Source organism: Chenopodium album, chromosome 8 (assembly GCF_948465745.1).
Source record: "Chenopodium album chromosome 8, dcCheAlbu1.1, whole genome shotgun sequence".
NCBI classification, from domain to species: domain Eukaryota; kingdom Viridiplantae; phylum Streptophyta; class Magnoliopsida; order Caryophyllales; family Amaranthaceae; genus Chenopodium; species Chenopodium album.
The window spans coordinates 69852480-69873218 of record NC_137841.1 but is presented as its reverse complement, the minus strand read 5'-3'; the positions used below and the strand labels follow the sequence as shown (position 1 = coordinate 69873218).

The window sequence follows — 20739 nt, the reverse complement described above, 5'->3', positions numbered from 1 at the left end:
AGCCCTACAACAAGTAGCAATAAAGTGATTTCATCAATTTACACCGTTAGCTAAGTAGTAATCTTGAAAATATTATGAGAGGTGGTGAAAGTTGAGATTCTATGGTTCAAATTTTCTTTATAATTAAGGTCGTAAATTGTGACTTTTTTTTTTTTTTTTTTTTTTTTTAAAAAAAAAAAAAATTCTAAATCATTAGCAACAATAATTCGATTGTCCGCTGATTTGCATAACAAAATTACTCGTTGCATACATGTAATATAACAAATTTAATCATCCCACATCTCATTGACTCCACACTCGTGATACAAAGTTTTGTTATCTTACATAGGTATGTATTTTTAAGGTTGCATGGAAAGAGATATGGACACAGATAAACACACAATACCTTATGTATATAAATAAAGAATAAAATTACATTATAATAATTTGCAATTATAAAAGGGCCTTTTTTAAAAAATTATTTTTGGTAGGTTATACTTCTATTTTAAATGCTTAATGTACACTCAAACATATTAGTAAAAACGCACTCTTAGGGCCTGTTCTCATATACTGAACTGAGCTAAGCTGAGCTGAACTGAGCTGAGCTGAGTTGAGCTGAACTGAAATGAAAATAAACGTATGAGAACAAGCCCTAATATTACTCAAATATATATTTTTATTAGATACAACATATGAGTATGTTAAGTGAAAATTTAAGTAGTTAAGTACCAAGTAGTTTATGGTCTTATGACAAGTTTACGATTGTATATCACCTTAATCAGGGGCAACTTGGAATGAAAATTCTCTTATCCTTTTATCCACTCCTAAAGATCCTTACTCGCTAACAAAATTTAGCTTGTGAGAGTTTTCCACCTGTTTCCTATAGACCTTTACTTGCTAAAAACATGTGTAACCGCTTAAAAAAAAAAATACTATGTACTCCGTAGTATGACTCAGGTAAATTACTAATATCCAGCAAAAATCTAGCTTAAAGGCCTTAAACTCTAAAAAACCGGCAATACAACTCTCTAAACCCCAACTCATTCTTCACTCCCAAAACCCTAACCACCCTTCTTCTCCTCCAAACCCTTGTTTCTCACTCTCGTTCTCAAGTTCTTTCAATCGCAAAAAAATGTCGACGACTAACGTTTTAGATGAAGAAACCTCCAAAAAAGTCATACGCCAGGTCTACAATTTATACAAATTTTTAAAATTTCATCTTTTTAATTAGTTTAGTTGATTCAATTCAATTCAAATTAATTTGATTTTATTTGATTTTTTGCAGGTTGAGTTTTATTTCAGTGACAGTAATCTTCCCCGAGACAACTTCTTGAGGAAGACACTCGAGGAAAGTGAAGATGGGTGTATCCTTTTTTTCAATTTTTTTTGCTCCCTGAAATGGGGTTTTTATATAAAGATTAAATTTTTATGGGGTTTTTATTTTGTTTAACTTAACTTGAAAATTTGGAATTGTTAGTGGTGAGTTTGGCTTTGATTTGTTCGTTTTCGAGGATGAGGGGTCATCTGGGTATAGGAGATGTTAAAGCTGATGATGTTTCTGAAGATACTGTTAAGGCTGTTGCTGACACTTTGAGGACTTCTGATTTCCTCAAAATTTCCGAGGATGGTTCGTGATTTTCGTTTAATCCACGATATATATTGCTTTTATAATCATTTGGATGAATATATAAATTGATAGAGAGATTATGATTAGAGTTTTAAATGGTTTACATTGTAACCAAATAAATTATGATATGCTGTTTAGTATTTTGATTATCAAATGTTGAGTTTGGTGTGCTTGCTGTGTAAATTATGATCGTTCTGGTAATTGGGTAATTCATACATTTGTGTGTATCTTGGCACTTGCGAAATACGTAGTGTTACTTGGAATTAGTTGTCGAATTAACTTGGAGTTTTTCTGGCTCTTTATGAAATCTGTAAAATGCTGAAACCATTTTAGACTTGAAGATACTTTCTGATGTTTGGCAAATGTATCCTGACGCTTGACAAATAAGTAGTGTTACTTGGAATTAGTCGTCGAAGTAACTTGGAACTTTTCGGTCTCTTTGTGTAATTTCTAAAATGCTAACCAGTTTAGACTTGTAGATACATTCTGATGTTTCATTGGTTTGTTTGTTGGAGGCCTGGTGTGTTAGAAACCCTTGCTAGATATAGATTTTATGCTGTGAATATGACAAGTACATACTCTGCTAAATCTGTAATTTTGAAATTATGCAGTTAACGCTTCAAGTCTGTCTGTCCTTATGCAGACTCTATGAATAGACAAAACTCTGTTGTGGTTTGTTGCATGCTTATAGAATCTTCACCAAGCTCCAATTTCTTGTTTCACCCTTCTATGCTTTTTATATGTACGGAGTATGTGGGTAATGGAGGTTTTTTATATCCTCTTCCTAACAAAATGATGAAATATTCCAGGGAAGAAGGTTGGCAGGAGATCTGAACTTAACAAACCAGAAGAGGTGATAGAACAGGTTGATAGCAGGACAATAGCTGCAGCACCACTACCATATGATGTGAAGTTAGAAGATGTAGAATCCTTCTTTTCTCAATTCGCAAAGGTAATCTAAGTTGCTTCTTTTGCGTGTAAATTCCTTTTTTTTTGGCAATTGTTTTAACTTGAGTTGTTAGTCATGAATGGAGAGCTATAAGACTAAAATCCTCAAGGGTGTAGCCTTCTACTTTTTCCTACCCTTTTGTCCATGATGTTTGGTTTCTCTATGTCAGTTGACCATAAATTAGGTGGAGGGGAGTCAGTTTTGCAATTTATTTAGTTATAACCTATAAGGGATGTATTGCACTGTATTTAAGGTGCTCAAATCTAGAATCACATACGTAAAAAAATCCAAGTAGCAGTGTAGCACAAGAACATTTGCTGAGATATTTCCATAGTGAGTTAAAGTTCAATTTGTTTCACTGAAGCAGGACATGTGATGAATTGAATATACAATGATTAATATATTTGAGAAAATTTTATTGCTTTGATGATGCCATGATGGTGTTCAGTAAGCAAATTGAACTATAAAGTCAGCTTCATGCATTGATTGTTAAGCAGCATATCTAATTTTTTTGTGATATACCACACACTCAAATGGAGCATCATTTTTTAATTTTGCTGCCATTGGGCCTTTTGACTGTCACTACTTGGAAGCAAAATATGTCAATTTGATTCATTGGAGGCTATTTTGATCAAATTTGTAGTACCTTTAATACAGGTTTGTGTATTTACTTCTTATTACAGGTTAACAGTATCAGGCTTCCCCGTCTTGTTTCACACAAAAACTTGTTTTGCGGGACTGCTTTGGTTGAGTATTCTACAGAGGAAGATGCAGAGAAGATTATGGCACAAAATTTAACATACGCTGGTGCTGATCTGGAGCTCAAGCCAAAGTAAGTATAATTTGTCAAATTCTGTATAAATTACTTCTAGAACTGTAGAAGTCCAAGTGACAAAAGTTTCAGACGAGCATTTTCTTAAAGAATTACCAAAAAAAAGGGCAACTTTTTTTTTTGGTAGACTTGGGAGGCTATAGTGTGATAGTGTCACTCACATGAACCAATCTAGTGGATGTTGGTTAACTTCAGTTGGTAATGTACATTTAATATACTATGTTTTGTGTTAATAGGAAAGACTTTGATGCTGAAAGAGAAAAGCTAGAAGAGGCATATGAAAAGTCAGGTCGTGGTCAGGGAAAGTCTAAGAGTTCGGAAGAAGCCAAGTACGTATCTGATTGTGATCTTCTAAAGGGGGCAATAAAGCCAGAAAAATAGTTATTCTTGCATTAGTCATTCTATCAAAAAATGCTGATGTTTTCATCACTATGGTTTCAGCTATCCTAAGGGCCTAATTGTTGCATTCACGCTAAAAAGCAAGTCATCAGGAGATGAATCCAAGCAAAATGGTTCAGCTGAGCATGCTAGTACGGCTGAGGTTTCTATGACAAATGGAACTGAAGAGGCAGATAAGGCAGCAGAAAGTGATAAAAATGGTACCGTTGAAGATGCTGATGAAGCTGCAACAGGTACTCCTGACGAGGAAGAGAAGGAAACTGAGGGTGAAGAGAAATCTTCTGATAGTGCTGACAAAAAGGATGTTGAAAAAGCAGCACCAGAAGGCAGAAATGCTGTTGAATCCTACAAGGATAACATGGATGTGGTTATTCGTGAAGATCTGAAGGCTTTATTCCAGAAATTTGGCACTGTCAAGGTACTACCTCTGCATTTGAACTGTGGCATGATATAAATTGTACACGTCAGATCCTTAATTACTCTACACTATTTCTATAGTGTTTCCTGACATATTCCCTTAGTTTTCCATTTTGCTTCTTATAGCTTTTGCCAATCACCAGGAATATATATCAGAAGTACTAACAGCTTTTATGGTACTCTGTACAAAGTATCATGCCAAGCACACATGACTTTTGAGTAAATGAGTATGACCAATTGACCATATAGATTTGAGCCTACAAAACGTATAATTACTTGAAAATATATCACGACTTCTCAGTTTTTGAATTACATATTTTTTATAGTAACTTGTCAGTTTTTTAATCATGTATTTGTTAACTAGTCAGCAGATCTTTAAAACTAATTTTTTGTTCATGTCTCACTTTTTTTGGTGCGAAGTACATAGATTTCAAGATGGGAGAAAGTTCAGGATACATTCGATTTGAGGAACCAGAGGCATCCCAAAAAGCTCGTGCTGCTGCAGTGCTCACAGAGGATGGTGGTTTAGTTGTTAAAAATTTTATCGCTGCTCTAGAACCTGTGACTGGTACGTAGCAAGCAATTCTCATTCAGTTAGAAATTGTTTCAATTGTTTGCTATTAGAGTATTAGCAGCCTGATAAATAAATCAATTGGCATATACTATAATTAAATTACTCCATATGTCAAATATAATAGTCATGTGTACAAATTTGGGAGTCGGAAGAGAACTAGTTATGTTTTGAATTTCCAATCACACCTCCAGCTAAATGGAGTGGTGGAGAGTGTACATGGGAAAAAGATAGTGGGTAATAAAGGGTTTTGCTATTTGTTGAAATCATGGAAAATTCTTAATTGTGTGGGTTTATTATCAATTTATCATAACAACCTGCTAAATCTTTGGCTTGCTTATACAGGTGACCAAGAGAAGGAATATTGGAGCCAAATTCAAGGAAGTCAAGGGAAATTCCGGGATAATAGGGGTGGACACAGAGGAAGGTTTGTTTATAATTCCATTATTTTGGTTGTTTATAATTCTTAATGATGTTTCAGTGATTTGACTGAAACTGCTGTTTGGTGCTCAGGGGAGGAAAATTCAACAGAGGCGGAAGGCATGGGCGACCTCGAGACAGAGATTCACCTGCTGGTCGTTTCAACAAAGCTCAGAAAGTCGCGGCATAAGATTTTGATACTATTATCTCTAGAGGTTATGAACAATGTTAGGCAGTTGTGATCACAATTTTGTATCAGAATTTGAACTCGACTAAAGGCCTATACCAATTAGCTTTCATCTGTTGTCTTATGAAGTGGCATCTTTTAGTGAACTTATAATTTTTTTTTTTATTATTCTTGTTTAAGAGTTTGTCCTTCCATCTATTTTCGTTTCTTTTCCTCTCTAACTGAGTAAATGGTCTCTCCCTAGTCTATAGGTGGGTGTAAGCACGGAGCATATCTAACATTCATTTGATCTAGTAATGGTTTGACCGTTAAAGTTGACTAAACACTTATCTAGTTTTTTTTTTTTTTTTTTTTTTTTTGAAACTACTCCAACTTTACCTAAGTTTGGCTATCCATCCCTTAATAGGATTATAACAAGCTGAAGCTACCCTATTTAATTTTTCATATACATTTATTTAGAAAATATTGTACTCCATATATGTTTAAATTCATAATGATTTCAATTAGGACTAGGAAAAAGATAAAAGAAGGATTATTTGAAGGCAGACCAACTTGAACTATTTAATTAGGGCTAGGCGGATCTTGGTCTTCCCATCTATATCTCCATCTAATCTTTTCATCCTCACCTGAGTTTAAAACCCATCCCTAGATTCCCTACCTAGCAACCAATGGGTACAAGTTAAACCATTTTTGCCTCATCCACCTATTTAGGTATTCACCCCTACCTAATTCTCACCTTCCCTATCCACCACGTGTAATCCCCATCCTAAATATGCTGCAAAACACTTGTGTTCGTTCAAATTTCATTTAATACAAAAAAGAATAAAGTGTACCTAAAGCAAATAATTTGTTTAAATTCAGTTTTACTTAATTATGAGACTTAATTTTACATATTTTAAAGTGGCTTTGGGACGATTTTGAACTTTGATGTAACATCCTACAAAGTAATCATTTTTTAAAAGTTGGTATAGTGCTGGACTAGTGGAGACAAGGTTAGGCAGGGTGGATTTGAGACAGTTACAAAGTCTTACAACATAAGATCTATCCCGATCACTCATGTACGACATGAGCTTCTTTCACATCCTAGCCCTACACCACCTACCAAATCAAGTCCTATTGTTGCCTTAGGATGAGGCAAGTTCCAATCTGACCTGTCCCACTAACATCTCTAACCCTAAGAGGAAAAAAACTGAAGCAATCATGACAATTAATATGAATTATCTTAAAAAAGAAAAAAAATAATAATATGATTTATTAAGCATAACCTTGAAAATAACACACCATATAAACATTTAATAAATTTGCTAAATTGGTAATATTTAAATTTAATGACAAAATTGCTCATCAATCATCGTCAAAATGATAAATATTTCTAATTTAACTCAAAGTTTGTACACACACCCAAAAAATAAAATAAAAAAGCACACACATGGAGTAATATTGTAAGAAATAGAAATGAATATACCAAAATCAAAACAACCATAATCAATAATAACTCTCACCAACAACAATAATTAAAAAATATTTATTACTCAGATTTTATGGATTTTGATAAAGTTAATTGAAAAAGTTTTAGACTATGTTCGTTTCACATAATCTTCATTTATCAAAACTTACCTTTTCAATTATTTTTAATTTTTTTTTATCTCGTACTAAATTCATTTTAACTTATTTTACCCAAAAAAAGGGTTATCTTTAACTTGAAAACACTAATCTTTCTTAAGTTGAATTTGTTGAATAGAACAAAGTCACAAACCCCTTGAGGCCTTGACGATATAATATCCAACATCAAATTTCAAGTATAGTTTACACATTTTTCATTTACAAGTATTTATCCGTTATTACTCTAATTTTAAAATCTTACCTTTAATACAACCAACCCATTATAACTCGGATTTTCAAAATCGCACTTTTAAATAATAAAACAAGCAAAAGTGAGAAGAAACCCCTTAAAAAAGCAGAGTCATTGAATAGATCCAACCATAGTTGATATTGATAGGGTTAGATTTCAAAAATATTGTCAAAATTGAGTATTTGACGTATAGTCCGCCCCTCCCAATTTGAATTTTGCTCATTTACAATTTCAGACCGTTTGGTATTTCCCCCTTTCTCTCTCCTCTGAAAAAACAACAACATCATTCATCAAAATTACAACGTTTCTTTCATTCAAAAAAAATTATCCCCATTTCTACTAAATCACATACTCATTCCCAGATCTTTCTCTCTCCTATTCTTCAAATGCTACTTCCATTGATCGGTTTATCATCTTCTCGATCACCCATTTCAAGCTGAAGTTAACTTTGGTAATCTATCTCTTATTGTCTTGCTTTAAATTTCCGTTTTTTGTGATTTTTTGTGGGTTTTTTCTGGAATGTGAAGTTGGGTTTTTTTGGGTGTTTGATTTTCTGTGGTATTTGAATGTTTGGTGATGTGAAAATTTGAATTGGGTTTTTGAGATCTTTGTGATTTGATGGGGTTTTGGGGTTTTACGGATTAGGGTTTTTGATTGTTTAAGGGGTTTTTGCTTGAATGAAGATTTTTCTGGGTTTTGAAATGATTTTTGTGATGAAGGTATATCCTCATTTGGCAGAAGATAACCCTAATTTAGTCTCATCATTGAGGCTATTGTTTGGGGAGGTTAAGATATACAAGTACTTAGTTACACCCTAATGTTAGTTTTGTTGATACCTTCAAATTATATCTGAAGCTTGATTTTTTGTGTGGACTGTGAAGTTATGTTAATTTTCAATTTTTTTGTACATATAAATATAATTGGTCATGCTAATGCTGTGATTTCATATGATGATTGGGTGGAGTGAATTGCATTGTCATAATTAACCGATGATGTTTTTGTTGATTTTGTTTGTTGTTTTTGATATTTGACAAGTTTTAGGGAACGGAGGAAGTACTCGATTATAGGTTTTGGCTTTTCTGGGAGCATAATTTGGATAAGTTGGCATTGGATTTCAATTTTGTGCGAAGTTTAGTTATTTGGGTCTGCATGAACAAATTGCGGCCCTCTGAGTGACTAAGGTTCTAAACATGGTGAGAGAACTTGCTTTGTTTCTGATTATATTTATGTATTGGTAATAACCAAGCTTTTAGTTCTTTTATCAGGCTGTTTGCTACTGCTATGATGACATTTTCCTTAATTGTGTTCGTCTTATTCGTTTTCTAGCCTTTCGGGTTGTTCTGTCTAAAAGAAGCTCCAACCATTGTCTAGGAAGACTGATAATGCCTTGGGGAACATTCCGTGGAGAGAATCGACATCGAGTTGGAATTGGGGTATGCAGTTTAGCCTGTTTTTTAGTTAATAATGGAAAGTGACAGGAAAATAGCTGCATCACTTCCGCCTCCGCCCCCATCAGCTCTTCCTGGCTCTTTGAATGGGGCCAAAAATGCCTTTTCTCAAGTCAGACCTATGCATGGGTATTCTTTCTCTAGTATTCATACTCTTTGTGGTCTGTGTTAAGAGACGTAGTTTTTTAATTACTGTTTTTTTTTTTCCATCCTCTACTGCATAAGCTAAGCTATAATAACTTCTCTTGTGTACTAGGAGGACCAGTGGGCCTACGAGGCGATCAACAAGGGGGCAATGGACTCCTGAAGAGGTAACTTTGATTGTTTTTCTTTTATGCTTCATGATCTTTTGGGTATTTCCTTTTTGCATGTTATTCTCTCTCTAATTGTTGATACAACCAATTTGGGGTCTCCTTTCATTGGGGAAATGGTATTAAACTTATAAACATTAGAATTTGCTTTTAACTATCTTGAATTGTGACTCTTGCATATCATGTGACCGTAGCTTGTTTTACAAGACGATTATTTGTTCTCCACCATGTCAAATTATTTGCAAAAGTATGCAAGTGCATATTCCTTCCCCCTGTTGCTTTCTCTTTGTTGTGGATAGACTGATTCTTTAGAAGGATTTATACAAGCAAATTATAGGTAGAAAAACTATACACAACAATATACAAGGGATATGATATGTTGCTACACTCGCAAGTCTGTATACAATCTGCCGTTTACACTTCATACCCTTCACATGGAGTTGGAGGAATGTGATATGGACTTATGGAGTATTGGGTTTTTCGATGAATGTGGTACCTATATTTGTTACTCTTTCACCAGTCCATTGACCTTTTGGAAGCCTAATCTCAACCAAGGAAAATTGTTCTTGAAGCTCGAAGGTGGTGCGGTTTAAAATTTAAAATCATTCCATAGACTTCGAACTGAATAACCAACATAGTTAATGCGGGTTCACTTCTTAATCAAATCCTATGCATACCCTGAAAGCCTGAACTATGTTTGAAAAGGCTCAAGGGTGCACTGAGGCAATAGGGGGCCCTAGAGCCTATATGCGAAGCACACACATGAGACTGTGAGAGGTTGCCCTCATGGAAGCGAGGCACTTCTGATGATTAACGAGTGTAAAACTAATGTAACCGCCAATTATAGCAATTTCTGGAGTTAAGGACAGAGAATATGGTGCCGAAGAGCCCGTATCAAAGAACAGTAAAAAGTTTTGCATGAAGAAAACAAAAGGCATTTCAATCAAGTTCTAAAATAGCAGCCAAGAGCTTCAGAGGGGTTCACTGAAAACATGTTGCACATGCCTTTCTAAGTATGCCTTTTATAAAACTGACCTGGAACAATTAATGTTTAGTTACAAATGAGTGGATATTTTATTTTTGCTTGGTGAAGCTGAAATTGTCTTTGTTTTGACCCTGCATTACCTTGTCTTCTTCTTCTTGGATGTGTGTCTTCTTAATGATAGGGCATTTCTCTTCTTACAGGATGAAATTTTGCGCAAGGCTGTTCAGCGCTTTAAAGGGAAAAATTGGAAGAAGATAGGTGTGTACCATCTCTAGTATTATATGCCCCGTATTGATGTATTTATCTGTAGCTACTTCATTTGTTTTATGTTTTCCTATATTTGCATATATTACACTCCATCCACCCCCATTGTTTACGCCATATTCCTTTTTGAAGTCCCAAATATGTCTATCATTGGTGCTGTCGTTGTTGTTTCTTCAGATTGATTTATCTCTAGAATCTGCTGAATAAATTACTAGTGTGCTCTTTTCCTGATGATTTCTGTAAATGAATGTTATTGTTGCTTAAATTGTTTATTGATTATTGAAGTTATTAATCACGATTAAGTAATTTGCAGCTGAATGTTTCAAGGACAGAACTGATGTTCAGTGCCTGCACAGGTGGCAAAAGGTCCTCAACCCTGAGCTTATCAAGGGCCCTTGGTCTAAAGAGGTATATGAACTGTGTATAAAGTGTCAAGTCATATTCTTAGTATTAATCTAAACATATGTATAACATTTTATGCTGTTCAGGAGGATGAAGTTATTGTTCAATTAGTCAATAAATATGGGCCCAAAAAATGGTCCACAATTGCTCAACATCTTCCAGGACGTATAGGAAAACAATGCCGAGAACGGTATGAACCAAATTCTTTCTTTTTGTGGTTCAAATTTTCAATTTACTATTTTTTTGGTGCCTACTTTTCTGTATAAGGCTTCATTTTTAAATTTCTTAGTTTTAACTAGTGTTGGATTCTAGTGTTGCTGATTTTACATCTTGATAAGCTTACATTTGATGCCTTTCCAGCTAGATGCTAATGCTAGCATTTTAAACCGCTTATGCAGCAACAGTTTTAGCCCTTTATGATTATATATTATAAAACATGTCTTTAGTCAGCCAAATCATCAAATTAGTTTCTTCCTTGGTGACAATTTTTTGACTGGGATACAAAGAAATTGTTTGTTTGTTTGTTTATTAATTAATTACTATTTTTTAGGTTTTAACTTATCCTGCTGGTATAAAATACCTATAAGCTTTTTAGAATTTCTGTAGTCCCATTTGTACTAGTAAAAGTTTCCAATTTTTTTTGTTTCCTCTAGTTGTCCATTCTGTCATCTTTTCAAAAAAGTTACTACTGTTGAGACTTCAGTTTCTTCAAAGCTTATTATTTATTTATTTTGAACTCCCAAAATTCTGCAAAACAAATGGAATAAAATAAAATGAATAATTATAATAAAGGGACTGGAGAAATTATATAATTCTGACATTTTTGCTGCTGCTGATTCCAATCAATAGGTGGCATAATCATCTCAATCCTTCTATAAACAAAGAGGCATGGAATCAAGAAGAAGAACTAATTCTGATTCGTGCTCATCAGATTCATGGGAATAGGTGGGCAGAGCTAACAAAATATTTGCCAGGAAGGTGTGTTTGAACTTTGTTCTGGTTAATTCTTTTGCTCTAAATTGTCGATACTTGAAAACTTAATATAAATCCTCTATTTGCCCGTCCTATCTTTCCAGACAAGTCTTTCTCATGCACTCTGCTTGATAAGATTGCCAACTTGGCTTCATATATGTTAGCTGATGCTATTGTCCTTGAAGTTTCTCTATGCCTTTCGTTCTGAATTACTTAACCTTTTGGTGAATCAGGACAGACAATGCTATAAAAAATCACTGGAACAGCTCTGTGAAGAAAAAACTAGACTCTTATATTGCCTCGGGGCTCCTTGCTCAGTTCCAAGGTCTGCCATTAGTTGGCCATCAGAGTCAATCCATGCCTACAACTTCCCTGCTAGTACAACAGAGCAGTGGAGAAGGTAGTGTATTTAAAGAGGGAGCAGAGCTGGAGCAAAATTCAGAAAGTAGTCAAGTTGGTTGCTCTCAAAGTGCAAGTGACCTGTCTAATACTGCTTGTCAAACAAAGGAAGACTTCTTGTTGTCTGAAGAATCAGACCATGGAAAGTTGCAAAATGCTAGTCCAACTGCGTCATGTTCCGAGCAATATTATACAGAGGACATCACCTTTACCATTCCTGATTTACCTTATGAATTCAGCTGCTCATCTAAATACTTGGAAGATAATTTTTCAAGAGAACATGGGGTTTGTGCAACTGGGAATAGCAGCTTTGGTACTATTAGCTTGCCCAATGTTTCCTCTGTGGAGTTGGGCGCAGACTCATCCAATTTATCAGAAAATTATTATTTTGCTGATACAATGAGCGACATGGTTCCTGGGCCTTCTCACCACCATTCTATCGATTATGATGCACTAGCTTCAGTCAGTAATGTGGCAGTGAATTCAGATACATCAGTACTGAGACAGAAAACCGAAGAAGACTGTTCTGAGCTCCTATTGGAGCAGGAAGGGGGAGATGGGTGTCCTGTGAATATTACCAACTGCTCAGAAATTATTGATATGGATAGATTTAGAGATTATTTAAGTTTCCAAGCCATTTTTCAGCTTCCTGAAACAAGTGGACATGTAGCTTTGCAGCCAAATGGTCCATTAGAACCTTCAAACTGTGAACCTTCTAATCCTTGTGAGGAATTCAATCAAATAAGTGACAGCTTGGCCATATCTGAAGCGCAGAACATTGCCAATGTGGATGAGGGATTTTTTCCTGCATACAACAATTCTGGTTCTTCATTTTATGATCATATAAATGCAGGCTTGACAGAGCAAACGGAATTGAAGGAACCATCAAGATTAGTCCCTGTAAATACATTTAGTCCTGAAGCATCAGATGACCAGAAAACTGAGTCTAGTGCAGTTGAACGACCAGTAAATGCTACTTGCAAACTGGAAGCTGGAACTCTGTGTTATGAACCCCCTCGATTCCCATGTTTGGACATACCATTTTTTAGTTGTGATCTTGCTCAGCCTGGTAATGATGTCCATCAAGAATTTAGTCCTCTTGGCATCCGCCAAATGGTTATGTCTTCTATGAACAGTCTGACTCCCATATGGGACTCACCATCTAGAGATGGCAGTCCAGTTGCCGTGTTAAAAAGTGCTGCAAAAACGTTTGCATGTACACCATCCATCTTGAAGAAAAGACATCGTGACTTACTGTCACCTTTATCACCTTTTTCAGATAGGCGATGTGATAAGAAGACTGGGAGTAGTTCTAAGCAAGAGTTTTTGTGCACATCCAGGTTGACTAATGAGTTTTCTCGTTTGGATGTTATGTTCGACGAGGCTGATGATTCCAAGGAATCAGCATCCAATGATCAGAATAATCATGTGCCAATAGAAGATAAAGAAAATATATGTCCTGCTCTTGAAGGGGAATTAGAAGAGGCAAGTCATAACCATGCAGAATCAGGAGATAAAATAGAGGAAAACAAAAAGGACTTCAAGGATATGGAGAAGGAAGAAAATCTTGAACAAATTCTGGAGAAATCGGTCCACGAAGATTGTACTGCAGAAACGGTGAGGATCTCGTGTAGTATCCGTGTTGTTTTTTTCCTCTTTCATGCTATGGGCTATAGCCTATATTGTTTATAGTCATTAGATGTGGAATGGTTTTGTTGTGTCCATTCCTTTATTGTTTAAAAGTTTATTGGCTGATGATTTAGTATTGGTTCCAACAGCCTAAAGGAGTACTTGTTGAACGCTACTTTAGTGATGCCCAATATACTTCTCTGGATGGAGCTGGACCTAAAACAGGCTCGGAGATAGGTGGCAAAACTGTAGAAGTTCACAGCGCGAAAATGACTTCCAAACAACAAGCAGCCATGCCAGAGTTAATGGCTAGTAAAGCTAAATCTGTTGTAAGCCCGCCCTTATTTGTCCAAAAGAAGCAAAACATTGATTCTGACAGCCTTATTAATGAAGTTGGTGCTGAGAATTTAAACATGTGAGATTCTTCTGCTTTCTGTATGTTGGGATTTTCTATTATACTTCGTATATGTTTTCTGGAGTAGTACTAATATCTCCCAATGCTTGTTATCAATAATTTTAGATTTGGCGGAACACCTTTTAGACGAAGTATAGAATCTCCTTCAGCATGGAAGTCACCATGGTACTTTAGTTCTGTGGTTGCTTGCTCGAGGTTTGAAGCAGAAGCAATGATTGAGGTATGGTGTATATATATATATATATATCTTTTTTTTTTCCTGTTGTGTTCAATATCTGTCAAGTAAATAATGCTAATAAATCACCTTTTTATGCTTTTTTCTGTACTCAGGATATAGGGATTTTCATGAGTCCAGGAGATAGAAGCTATGATGCGTTGGGGTTGATGAAACAAATAAATGAGCAGAGTGCAGAGGCATATGCAGATGCCCGGGAAGTTCTAGGAAGTGAAACTCCCGAAAGCATTTTGAGGCAAAGATGCTTGAAAAGTCAGAATCTGGAGGACCAGAGTAACAAGTTCGCTGACAGTCAGCTTGACAGCCGCTTACATATGGCATCAAATGTCTCGGTGTGTCTGCATGTTCCTTTTCCAAAAAATCTTATTCATATATTGCCTGTTATATAGATTGTTTTGCTATACATGATTTTCATTTACACAGAAGATAAAGTTGAAGAGAATAGAAACAAAGTATACTTAATCAAGCTATGCTATTCCCTTCATTTCCATTAGCTGTATATGCTTGTAAACGTACTTGCCTGCTTGAAAAATCACTGTGCTTGAGAATGTACTTGTTGCCTGCTTAGCTTCATTTTTACTAGTCAGAAACTAGCGAAGTGTTTGCCATCTATCTAAAAAGATTTGCTAACCAGATAATTGCCTGTGATATTCCAGTCGGAGCGGCGGGTTCTTGATTTCAGTGAATGTGGGACACCAGCAAAGGCAGCGGAGAAGGGGAAAAGTGTTACAGCTGCAAGCTTATCAAGCCCGTCTTGTTTGCTGAAAAGTTACAGATAGTATCAACTTTGAGCAGAGCTGTTTAGAGCAGAGCTAGTACATAATGTTGTTCGTAAAATGTATTATTTCTTGCTGTAATACATATTTATTTTGAATGATGCAATTATTTGATTCAGTATACTTTTAATTGCATAAATTTTTTGGTTCTTCTGAACAGCTCTTCATACAAATATTCCCTGTTTCTGACTTAAACATTTATTTGAAGTAGGATCCCTCAACATACTGGGTTCCATAGTTGAATTATTATCCTTACATTTTATTATTCCCTGGTTATCAGACACCACAATGCAAGGGTTCGCCCAAGTTTTTCCGAGTTTGTTTAGGTTAGTGGAAAATTAACTTGTGTCATTAGACGATAATGTTATTGGGAATAAGTAGCTTAGCCATTTAAAACACATATGCATGAAAGTTTAAGCTTATTGGGAAAATGTCAAAATACCAATACTTACACGGTTACACCTGAATGTTTATACAAGGTCGATAAAAGGGGAAAAAAAAAAAAAAAGAAATAAGCAAAAAAAAAAAAAAAAAAAAAAAAAAAAAAGAGAGCAGCTGTATATTTATATCATCTGAAGCTTGACCTGGTGAGAGTGTATTTCCGATCAGCATCAGTTGTCCTTCGGTATGTTAAAGAACTAGTTGATTGCCGAAGCTATCAGGACTGCGCTGGAAGCAACACTCAGCAGACGATAAATAGTGTGACGTTTTATGAAAAACGTGTGACAGCAGCGTGCATGGCATCTGCAAGGTGAGGGATAGTCTTTGAACTTAATCCTGCCATGCTAATCCTCCTGCCAATAAGAAGGTTGGTGTTATTTGAATTTCTTGTAACAATGTATATTTGTGACAACAAAATTTACTAATTAAATTTTACTGTCAAGATATGCATGTTCTTGTTCTATAATTATCTATACACATGTTATAATTGTAGATTAACGCAACGCATACTTTGAAACACACTTATAGAAAAGAACACTGTCTTAAAAGCAGAGGTTGCACATAGGTCATTAGGATGAAGTTCGAGTTGAGACAAAATTTTAGTTTCAGTCATATGCAGGCAATGGGTTATTAACTTAGGATTCAGCCAGTCCGAATCCATTCAAGTTGGTATACCACAACTCACATTACTTTTCAGGTCAGTTTTGATTGTGTCATATAGATTGGGCCATTTGTTTTTAGATTGATATACTTTACAAAAACTTCAGAACAGAGAGGTGCAGATGGCATTAACCAAAGAAAACTTCAGAACAGAGACTGAAGAACTATTTGCATCTCACATATAAGTTGTGTTTCACAAGCTCAAGTATACAGGATTATTCACCCTGAAATAAGCCTAGCAATAACACAGTTTTTTCTTGCAACAAGTCTAGACTTATAAAGGGAATGCTAGCTAGTGGTGCAACCCAGGTAGAGAAGCTATATTAGTTTATTACTTACCCATCGGATGTCATATAAATGTGGTACTCTTTAGTCATGAAAGTGACTTGCTCCTTATTTAATCCGGTGAAAGTGAACATCCCAATCTGCTTGATTATATGACTCCAGTCACCTGGTGTACCTGTTTACAAAAGAAAGGGGAGCCAAGAAGAAAGAAACTTCACTTCTACACACGAATAATACGAACCAACAGGATGTACAAAAGAAGTGGCAACACAAATCAAAAAATTTCATGGGAGAAAGTTGACCTCGAGCACGCAAAGCATCAAAGAGTTTCTGCCTCATGCTAATTATACGATCAGCCATTGCCTTCAACTCGACAGTCCATTCACCAAACAGATTCCTTCAATATATTGAAGTTCCATTTATAAATAGAACATTGGTTTGATAGCAAAAACAAGCATCCCTTAATAATGAATCAACCTTTACCTGTCTCGGAGAATAGTAGCCACAATGGATGCACCGTGAATGGGAGGATTTGAAAACATGGGCCTAATTACCAATTTAAGTTGACTCTCTACCTTGCTTGCCACATCAGCTGTTTTGCAGACCTATCAAATTGATTCAAAAAGGTAAAAAAAAAGTGCATTCAACCAAGAGAAACAAAGGTCTGATAAGCAAGAGAAAGTAGAAATTGACGAACACAAACTCGCAAGAAGGAAAAAATAAAAATAAATGATGCGCTCTTACAATACTTAAAGCACCAACACGCTCTCCATAGAGGCCCATGTTCTTAGCATAACTCTGAGCTAAAAGGCATTCACCACCATCAGCCACGAACATTCTAACAGGTTTTGCATCTGTGTCTAAGCTTCCACTTGCAAATCCCTGAAAATAATCTTTAGAATAAGCAAAGAAGAAATATCTAAATTGTCACTAGCCTTACAATACTTAACTATTCTGATCATAGCAATACATTATTAATAAACAAGCACACCCTAGCTGATGTACCTGGTAAGCACTGTCAAAAAAAGGTAACAACCCTTTTGATCTCATCAATTGCCTGATCTTTTCCCATTGTTGAATTGTTGGGTCAACGCCAGTTGGATTGTGCGCACATGCATGAAGCAGCACAATAGCTCCTGAGGGAGCTGAACCAAGGTCTTCTAAGAGGCCTGGTGTTCATGGACAGTTATATGCCAGTTATGCAACTGCACAAATTTGGTTGGGGCAAAACGCAAGATGCACATATACTTGAATAGATGATTTCCTACCATGAAAATGTAGTCCACGTGTAGCTGGATCATAATAACGGTAAGTCTTGACAGATAAGCCAGCCAGTGTAAATATCTTCGGATGATTACCCCATGTTGGCTGGGGAATATATATTTTCCTCTGCAAAACAATGCAAAGTTTAAACACAAATAATCAACAAAATATTATAACAAAAAATAGTGTATACTTTTTAAAAGGGGAGGTTACCTCATGATAATGTTTCGCCAAAAATTCACCTCCCACCCTCAACGAGCCTGTACCAGATAAACACTGGACAGTAGTAACTCTATTCTCTCTAATAGCAGGGCTGTGGCCAAGAAAAGAAAACAATTACTTATAAGTGACTCATTATTATGGGCTCAACAAAATTTATCAGTTCAAGGGATTCACTAGTTTCACAGGCATAACAGCATTTACGAAGTATATGCATTATCATTCAATCGTGTTTGGCAATTATATTCCCTATCAAATGCTAACAAAATCAAGATAATTACCAGTCTTCACCAAACATCAATTTAGCACTCAGTTTATTGAATTCTGCAAGCCCGGTGATTGGGAGGTATTCTTTAACTCGAGACCTATTAAAAATCAAACACATATATTGCTCATTTTTCTTTCCCAATTATAGATCCAACTTATACTTGCACTAATTAATAGACTTGCCTGTCATTAATGAGTTGCTGCTCAGCTCGTCTCACTACATTTAAAACCAGAGGTTTACCTTCCTGAAATAAGGCACAGGTATGGTAACCCATTGAAACAGGAAACTAGTTAAAACCTCAAAACCCATCAGAATTAACTACTTGTATATGTATAACTAGCTTTGCCGTGTAAGAACATTAGTACTACGTATTTGTTACACTCACTTCTATAACTACACTTCAGCCTCAATGATGTATGTGAAATATCTTGAATAAGGCATCTCTAAAACAGAAGATCGATTGAATAAGAAAGAAAAGATTACCTCAGTTCGATAAGCACCAACACCTAGATTCAATTTAACAGGACTTGGATCTTTGTTATATGCAACAGTTACCTGTTAAAATGGATAGTTAAGCCCAAAACAAGTGAGTTGCACGAAATCAAACAAAAAAAATTTCATGGTATAAGGTGTTGTTTGGTTGCAAATAAAAAATAGAGGAATTGAAAATTCCCATGAATTTGGAAATAGAAGGCTTGTTTGGTAGACCACAAAAAGTGATAATGTGGGAACTGGGAAGTGCAAAATCATGGGAATTTCCAATTCCCACAAAATATGGGAATTTAATTACCAAGTCTCCCTTGGTAATTCAAAATACCCATGATTTGTAAATACCCATATAACAACCAAACAAGTTTTGTAAATTCCTAGGAAATTAGACGTGGGATTTTAATTCCCATGAAATACAAATGACAACATTTCATGGTCTAAACCTGAGACAACCTTAATCTGTCTAACGCATAGCGAACCAACCTAACAATGGAGCATATATACACACTATCTATACATGGCGACTTTCAAAAATTAGTGTTACAATATCTGTAAAAAACCACAGTAGCTAGCCAAATTTGGAAATGCAATATGCTAACTACTTATTCTATGCGTTATCCACTATATCCTCTTCAACAAGGCCTTACATATATCAAGGGGCCTATAAAATGCACACATAACTTCTCAATTCAAATAAACTATGCATAATCAATTAAGCCAGCATTCAATATCTGGTTCCAGTCACCCCTTCGTTCGGAATTAATAGCCAAGTTGACATTGTAATTTGAACTAGTAATTGTAATTTGAACTACTAATGCGACAACTGTACCCGGACAGATTGAGGGAGTAATCCACATGACACAGATAAAATATAACATCATCTCCAATCAAAAGCAGAACATATGAAACATAAACCTCATCAACCAACAATAAACAAGCCTAATCAAAATAACTAAAACAAACCCATTAATCATACACAAACAAATTCATCAATTCTTCAGAAAATACATGATTCTACAACAATTTAATATTGACCCATCAAAGAAAAAGGTCAAAAGATAGAAATTTACCCCAAGAATTGGATCTTCAGGAGCTTTAACAACATGGGAAAACACAGAATTAGAATTCCCGTTAAACCCAGATGTAATTGATGCATATAATCCTCCATTTTCAGATGATTCAATTGTTTTCAACTCCAAATGTCTTACTAGAGTGCTCAATCTTCGATTTGCTGCATCTGATACACCTAATTCATGCTCCATTTTTCACAAATTCAATCAAAAGTTTCTCTTTTTAATTTTTTATTTTCCCTGATTTTTTTGAGATGGGTTTATTTGGAGTGTAAAATGGAGGAAGAAGAGAAAATTGTTACGTGCAAGGACGAAGAGAAGATCTAAGCATGGGCCCACATTTGATGAAAAGGTGACACGTGGAATTTGGCACATTTTTCGGGGTAAGAATTACAAATGAAAGCCTTATCTTTTTCTTATTTTTGTCATTAATTGAAATTAGACAACAAATTACTTTGTTCGTACTTGAGTTTATCTAGATTGGATATGTACTCTTCAAGTAGATAGAATAGATGACAAACAAATTGTGGTCCAAAGTACAACATTTGATATTAATGAACTAAGTAGAGGGTATTTTGAGCACAATATGTCACAGTGCTGACTTAACAATAAACTCACATTGAAAAAGAGTATGACTACATACAATTTTAAAAGGTATCATACGAAAATTGATTGGTAGTATATATGTTGATGAAGCGCAATGCATCAATATAATCTTACTCATATATATACGTTAGTTAATGTCTCTTATTTTTCAATTTTAGATTAAGACTTCTTAAACAATGTGGGTAATTATCCTTATAGATATCAATACTTGTAACGGATCAATAAGAGTAAGTAATGAATTGTGATGGCTTACAAAAAAAATCAAAACTTATTATCATACAAAACAATTCGATATATTATTCATAGTTTAATATTAAATATTTATATACTTGTCAATGTCACCACATATCTTGACGTTTAATATTTATA

General features: G+C 35.2%; 3 protein-coding genes across 4 annotated transcripts in view; 2 read left to right on the top strand and 1 right to left on the bottom strand.

Annotated features, from left to right (window-relative positions):
• Nucleotides 1–982: 982 nt before the first annotated feature.
• On the top strand, nt 983–5542 carry LOC145642148 (la protein 1-like). The gene is made up of 10 exons (XM_081693242.1): nt 983–1165; nt 1265–1343; nt 1457–1606; nt 2416–2558; nt 3239–3387; nt 3624–3716; nt 3829–4204; nt 4624–4771; nt 5120–5201; nt 5288–5542. The coding sequence occupies exons 1-10, from the start codon at nt 1112–1114 to the stop codon at nt 5382–5384; spliced, it is 1371 nt and encodes a 456-aa protein (XP_081549368.1). The 5' UTR covers nt 983–1111; the 3' UTR covers nt 5385–5542.
• A 1904-nt stretch (nt 5543–7446) lies between these two features.
• Nucleotides 7447–15276, top strand: LOC145642144 (transcription factor MYB3R-1-like). The gene is made up of 13 exons (XM_081693239.1): nt 7447–7684; nt 8269–8426; nt 8560–8810; nt 8938–8992; nt 10178–10235; nt 10555–10649; nt 10730–10833; nt 11493–11621; nt 11849–13631; nt 13793–14058; nt 14164–14278; nt 14389–14625; nt 14950–15276. Exons 3-13 carry the CDS (start codon nt 8698–8700, stop codon nt 15070–15072), a joined length of 3078 nt encoding a protein of 1025 aa, XP_081549365.1. The 5' UTR covers nt 7447–7684; nt 8269–8426; nt 8560–8697; the 3' UTR covers nt 15073–15276.
• LOC145642146 (aspartate aminotransferase, cytoplasmic-like) overlaps nt 14938–20739 on the bottom strand; it is a 117973-nt gene continuing 112171 nt past the window's right edge. Inside the window, exons 1-13 of one of the 2 annotated variants that reach the window (XR_014115648.1) lie at nt 19765–20074; nt 18689–18760; nt 18388–18449; nt 18219–18302; nt 17932–18031; nt 17724–17844; nt 17461–17624; nt 17200–17337; nt 16939–17060; nt 16758–16852; nt 16510–16630; nt 15654–15863; nt 14938–15054 (exon numbers count right to left, since the gene is read on the bottom strand). Coding sequence is in view for 1 of the 2 variants with exons in the window: in XM_081693240.1 (XP_081549366.1) it covers nt 15779–15863; nt 16510–16630; nt 16758–16852; nt 16939–17060; nt 17200–17337; nt 17461–17624; nt 17724–17844; nt 17932–18031; nt 18219–18302; nt 18388–18449; nt 18689–18760; nt 19765–19956 (1356 nt within the window). In the remaining variant the exon portion in view is untranslated. Of the gene's footprint in view, nt 15055–15583; nt 15864–16509; nt 16631–16757; nt 16853–16938; nt 17061–17199; nt 17338–17460; nt 17625–17723; nt 17845–17931; nt 18032–18218; nt 18303–18387; nt 18450–18688; nt 18761–19764; nt 20075–20739 lie in introns of those variants that run through there. The other variant, XM_081693240.1, reaches the window with a different exon arrangement.